This window comes from Salvia hispanica, chromosome 3 (genome assembly GCF_029641045.1).
Source record: "Salvia hispanica isolate PSC_SH4W2 chromosome 3, Shi_PSC_v1, whole genome shotgun sequence".
Lineage (NCBI taxonomy): Eukaryota > Viridiplantae > Streptophyta > Magnoliopsida > Lamiales > Lamiaceae > Salvia > Salvia hispanica.
In genome coordinates, this window is record NC_142694.1 from 49,169,229 (window position 1) to 49,175,688 (window position 6,460).

The 6,460-nt window shown below is 38.8% G+C and overlaps 1 protein-coding gene across 2 annotated transcripts; it reads right to left on the minus strand.

Annotated features, from left to right (window-relative positions):
- Window positions 1–103: 103 nt before the first annotated feature.
- On the minus strand, window positions 104–5,726 carry LOC125214003 (uncharacterized). 2 transcript variants are annotated; one of them, XM_048114836.2, is made up of 7 exons: window positions 4,023–5,724; window positions 2,872–3,289; window positions 1,939–2,083; window positions 1,596–1,714; window positions 1,442–1,520; window positions 1,072–1,305; window positions 104–677 (listed from the first exon to the last, which is right to left on the minus strand). In XM_048114836.2, exons 1-7 carry the CDS (start codon window positions 5,146–5,148, stop codon window positions 342–344), a joined length of 2,457 nt encoding a protein of 818 aa, XP_047970793.1. In that variant the 5' UTR covers window positions 5,149–5,724; the 3' UTR covers window positions 104–341. The 2 variants fall into 2 exon arrangements, with proteins under 2 accessions (XP_047970793.1, XP_088924598.1); XM_089068472.1 differs by having other exon boundaries at window positions 599–733; window positions 4,023–5,726.
- Between the last annotated feature and the right edge of the window lie 734 nt (window positions 5,727–6,460).

Here is a 6,460-nt window from a genome sequence, read left to right on the forward strand (position 1 = left end):
CACAAACTTGACCTTTTGTTGTTGATTTTAAACATGTGATCATTTGCAGGACATGCAAAAAGAATAAACTAAATTAGCTGAAAGTTCAGGTTATAAACTAGAATCAACCCTAAAAAATTGCAGCAATGTAAAATTTCCGATGTCGCCACCGGTAAATGGGAACTTTACCGATGAATCCGAAGTCAAAAGCTAGTTTATCATAGCACGGAAAAACTTATCATAAACAAAAAAGTTGCTAGAGAAAAACACATTTTTTCGGCGAATTGAACAGCTACTGAACAGCTCCAAAAAATTCTTCAGGCAGCTTTTTTATATAACAAAGAAAAATCTGGTGGAACTATCTATTTCTGCAGAAGGGGCTCACCAGTTTCCTCATTTTTGTTTTTGTCCATAGCCTTTCTTGCAAGCTCGTAGCCTGCGAAGTTCATGGCGCCCAGAGGAGCGATCCAGAAGAAACGGGGTACAGCACCCTTAAATAGTCCGAGGGGGCCTTCATTGCGCAGGATTGAGAAAGCTACAATTGACAATGTCACGGTGCGTCCCTGAGGAGCAGTCATTGTCCTTGTCTTTATCACATCAAAGGGAGTTGTCAAGACAGCAGCCAGTCCACCAGATAGAGCCCCGACAGCTATGGTCTCCCAAGGTTCTAGCTCCCGTTCCAGAAGCCGTTGGACAGCCTGAAATGGTGAAATATGAATAATGAACTTGGTTTTGGGCCGAGTTTTTATTTATCCTGCATCATTATCTAATGTCAATCAGGACAGGCGCATCTTTTAGCTTATATTATTCCCTTTTTCGGGTTTAGTTATTTTAGAGGTTGAAAGTTACATGGAAAAAGAAGGCAGAATCTCAATCACTAAACACCCATTACTTATTTTTGATAAAAAAAAAAAAAGGAAAGTGTTATCACATTTCAAGGTAATTGAAGAGACGTATGGCGACAAAAGAAATTATTTCCCATGTAAGACACAATTCAATGACTGATAGTAATATTTATCATTTGGCAAGCTCCTATTTTTTGAAGCATGCGTAAAGAATGAGAGCACATAACTAGGATAAAGAGATTAATACCTTTTTGGATTCAGCATAAAGGCCCATGCCCGCAACGTAGAACGGAACTTCTCGGCAGAGAGTTGCACCAGTCCCACGGAAAAAGCCCCTGGGACCATCTAGCCGCCATGTCCCGACAATAGCTTCACCCACATTATCAAATATACCAGCCTGCAATCTTTGCTTCAACACCTCGCATGGAATACGCACTGCTGTTCCAAGAACTGTGCTACAGAATGACGCCAAGGATTGAACCTGAACACAGATTTTATAAAAAAAAAGTACACTGTATTAGGTATCGACTATCGATTGATAAAGCCAGAGCCAGATAGATGTACACCAAGTTTTTCCATTCTTTGAAATAGGTTTAGGAGACCGTCATGATTCTAACCTGTAATTCAGGAAGGGTTGGTGCAAAATTTATCAAGACGAGCTTGGTTGCTTCCATAATTCCAGTTCGGAGACCATGGCTGCACTAATAGTTGATCAACATTCTGACAGGTAGCAACAACTTGACATAAAAGGGATGATAAATGAAACTACACCTCGAAAATTGCCCCAATATGGCAGGAACAGACCCCCTATATAGGCCTCGGACTCCAAGTTGAGGAAGCTTCGATAAAATTTCTGCAAAGCTGAGGGTTGAAGATGCTTGAACTCTCGTCTGACAGACATGCCAGTACAGAACAGTCAGATTGTCTCATGGAAAGTTATAGACTCCTGCTAGAGGATCTTTTCTAATAAATATTGGACTATGACCTATTTTTACAAAATTACAGCCACCAGCAAGTAACACATCAAAAATTAATATGCCCATGTATCATCATTTCAGGAACCTAAAGATACTTTCTGGAGGAAAAGAAAATGTTTTGTTTCACAATAATTTACCTTAATCGTGTCAATAGGATGCATTAAAGCTGTAGACATAGCACAGGAAAGTCCTCCAATCAATGCTGCCTTTAGAACACTGCCAGCTGGTATTTCTACCGGTGGAGGAACAGCAACCACAGTAGCAGCTTCAAACCAAATGCTCCTGAAATTCGCAAAGAAAAGTTTGTGTTAGTTGCTACCAGAGGCTGAAACAAAGAGTTCATCAAACAAGCAGAAGTAGAACTAGAATACCCAATTTACTCGGGTATCCATACATGTTAAAAATGATAACATTATTTTGACAGGACATGTGACCTATTATACCACTAACTATATATTCGCAAACAGAATTGGCTCTTCCGAATCAATCAAAGATGCAACAGAGCTTGGATTGTTGTTAGAGCTGTTCAACAATCAACTGTTGATGCCAGTAACAAGATACTCTCTCCGTCCCACAAAATTTGGTATTTTTGACCCGGCACGGGTTTTAAGAAATGCAATAGAGAGTGGGTTGAAAATTTTAGTGAAATATGGGTCCTACTTCTATAAATTAGTTTTATAATAAAATGTGAGTGAGAATGAGTTACTGGAAGTGGGGTCCACTACCAAAAATGATAAAAGTGAAATGTGACAAATTTTGTGAGACGGACGAAAATAGAAATAAGTGACAAACTATATGGGACAGAGGGAGTATAATCTTCAAGGAGTTCCAAAACTTACACATTTAATATACTAAAATCAGAATGGATTCATAAACGCCATCTGACATAGTGCAAATCAGAAACCTAGTACAGTGCCTGTAATCATTCATCTTGCGAGGGTACAAAGTAAACCAAGTCGAAGTAATACACGAAACTAGCATCCAATCAGCATGGACTCATATTAACAGGTCCATGATGGAGAGAACGAAGCAAGTAAGGAGAGGACTGAAAATAATAAACCTCAATTTACCTTGGATCTTCTTGAAGTCGTTCAGATGGGAGTAAAAGCATGAAGTTCCGAAAATGACCATAGGATATAGATTCCCCTATATCAGCATTCAGAAAACGCATCATAGCAACAGCATTATCCTCATTCGCAGGCAGTCCTGCATTCTCCAATGATGCCACAATTTCACTTTTCTTCAGAGTCCCAGACTTGCTTAAACAGAGGCTGGTGTAAGCCCGAAGAATGGTTGGTTCTTTCTGTTCCATCAAGGACAAGAACTGTTTCCAACCAAAAGATTTTGAGAACAAGTGGCTTCTCGCACGACGCATGAACTCATTTGCATATCTCTTAGGTAGTTTTCTCTTTCTCATAGCAACTTCAAGATCTTCTAGGGTAACTTGCCCATCACCATCTCTGTCCAATTCGAAAAAAAATCTCTTTCCTGAAAACAATGATTTAGATTGTATCATGATGACGAGGAACCAAAATGCAGAATATATTCAGCATCAGAAATCACAAGGCATTAGATCTTCAATGTCAAAGCTAGAGATCATAGCAATTCATAATAGTGGAATATCAATTTCTTAATGAGCACTTAAATATTTTTACCCCGACATGCTAGAATCCATCTCTAACTCAAGAAGAAGTCAAGGCCCTAGTTTAAACACAAAGATAACTGTGGGAACCCAATTTTTCTATGTTCATCACCAGCTAACCTAGAGATAAACTTCACAGGTCATCTCTCACAGCCGACAAGGACCTTACTGTCCCACTCAGATTAATAGAGGAAGCAATGCTTGATCTAACTCAAGAAAATGTCAGAACCTTTTTTAGACCATGTAAGATAGCCCAACGAGGGACGACAAATTTTTTGTTGGAGTCCGCAGTGACAAATCAATGAATCACTAAAGAAAATATTGGAATGAGAATATGCCTCCGCAAAAACACAAATTAAGAGGGAACCATGATCCACATTAAAATACATGTAATTGGATGTTAGGTGTTTACACAGTGATACTATCACGACATGCAAGACCAGGCCACAGCATGTAGATTATAATTTATGATACAATCTATGAACATTTGAGCCAAGTTATTTGCATCATTGAACCAATAAAATATCTACAGTATAGTCGCTAATTTTAAATGAAGTAATCTAGAAGTGAAAAGCTCACCTTCAGCTTCAGTATATCTGAAGAAGTCCTGGACGGAGATAAGTTTTTTCTTGTCAGGATGATCTTCTTTCGAAGGTCGCCCTATCTGTGGTAAAAGCTCGATCAATTCTGTCAAAGAAACAGTTGACAGAGATGACCTCAACCGTTCAACATTGGATAGAGGAATACTTAACAACCCATTGGGCGATTTTTGCGGTGAAGTGCGTCCAGTTTCTTCCTCATTAACAGCATTATTAATGCCATCATCCCCGACATCCTTCACAGAAGGCACTTCAACCATACTTGATGGAACTCCTCCCACACGAGCAAACTTCAAATTCCCCAAAAACCCATTTACATCTGCCCTTTTTCCTTCTAAAATACTAAAAAATGCCTTAAAGTGGTCAAACTGATTAAAAGGTTCAGATGAAGGTTTACACTCATCACTCTTACACTCATTTTGCTGTACACCCACATCAAATTTCGGTAAATGGTTGAGCTGATCAACTACAAACCCTATAAAATACTCCAAAGGTAAATCTTTTCCTTCTTTAACCTTCAACTCCTGTTTAATCTCAGTATCAACCCCCATTTTTACTTCAGCTTTATCTGCCTTACTCATCTTAGGAACCTGCCTTTTCTCCTGCTTACATGATATCGGGAGAGCCTGTACAAAGCCATTTACCAAAAATGACAACGCCACATCAAGATGCAGACAGTTCCCATGAAAGCTCTTATCTCCATTCCCACCACTCTCATTTCCATATACCTCTTTCAACCCTTCCCTCGGAGAATTTACATTGTCATTGCGACTCACACGTACTTTACTATGCACACTACTTACACCTCTATCCTTAAACACTCCAACCAATATCCTGATTGGAACTCTCCTCTTTCTCCGATCACCGCCATTACCATTAACATGCTTCCCACTCTTCTTATTCAAATCCAACTGAGCTCCCACCACCTCATCACTAGCATCATCAAACCCAGCATTCAGGTTCAAATTTTTCGAAGCCCCATTAAAACAATGCTCAAAAGTCTTGGTAACCTTCTGAAAATTCGATTCTATAGGAGAAAAAGCACTCCTAACCACTTGAATCGAATTCAAAAACGATTCCAACGGATCATTCCCTGATACCACCATCACTTGAAACCCTAGCTAAATCACAGCTCATACGAAAATAAAAAAAATCGCCCCAATATACAAATTCAGAAATTTTACACAAACATCAGCCTCTGATCCAAACTAATCACTAAAAAAACACCAAAAAAATCAAAAAAAGCATCGATTAAAACCAGCACAGCTTCTGCTTAATTAGCAGCTCTCCTTCACAAATCATTCCAACAGTGATAAATTCTGCCTTGTTTGCTCGTGTGCAACAGTATATATACATCAATTATCAATAGGCCTTTTTTGACCTAGTGAATGAAATTCCGAAACGTATGCATTCCGCTACGAGATATGTAGATAATGAGGTATATTTTGTGGGATTTCTGCGTCGTGTAAATATATACTTACTAAATTCACTAGAAATTGCTGCGGATAATTGTGAGGCTCATAATATTTCAGCTTTTGAAAGAGGTATTTTAAAAAAATCTGCGATTGTTGAAGCAAATCTGAGGAATCTGAATGGTGCAAATGAAGAACAACAAACCGAAGGCGGTGGCAACTAGCAATGAGGCTGATTTCCGATTTTAGTAATTTTCATATTTAATTCAGATAAAGAAATTAAGCGAAGGTGGAGTCATTTGATAATTAATACACGTCCCTTGCATAATCAAATACGTTTGGTTCGTGAACTTACATTAATACCCTTGTAGTTCGACCTTATCCTTTGACACGTAGTGCTACTGCTCAATTTGTGTAGGGGGCATCTGTGGAAATCCCTTCGTAGATGCTGACTTGATAATGCGTGTCACATCATGGAAAATATTTAATCAGTTCCTAAATGTGTATTTAAAGATAAAGGTGTATATTTTGTGAAGAATCTCTACCCCACCCCATTACTTCACATTGTTTTTTATTCTTATATGTTTCAATTAGTATCGATGTTATGTACAAAAATTTAAAGTACTTGTAAATACTCTATTTACCTAAATATATATCCACTCCAATTAGATTTACCTAAATCAATCGCAATTAATATCGTAGCAAATGAAATTTCTTAGAGCATTCCCAATGGAGGTGGCGAATTCTCGGCGATAAATCGCCGGTTATCGCCGAATTATCGCCGGCCATTGTGGCGAAGTCGGCGATAATTCGGCGATAATGTTGCCGTTGCTTCGCCGAGTGGCGTTCTAACGCCGGATTATCGCCGAGCGATCGCCGGCCACTGTGGCGACGCTCGGCGATAATCGGCGATAATTAAAATTTTTTTTTTTTTTTTTTGAACCCAACGGCTATTTTACATTCCACCCCTATAAATATTTCCTCCACTTCCTCCATTCATCACCCA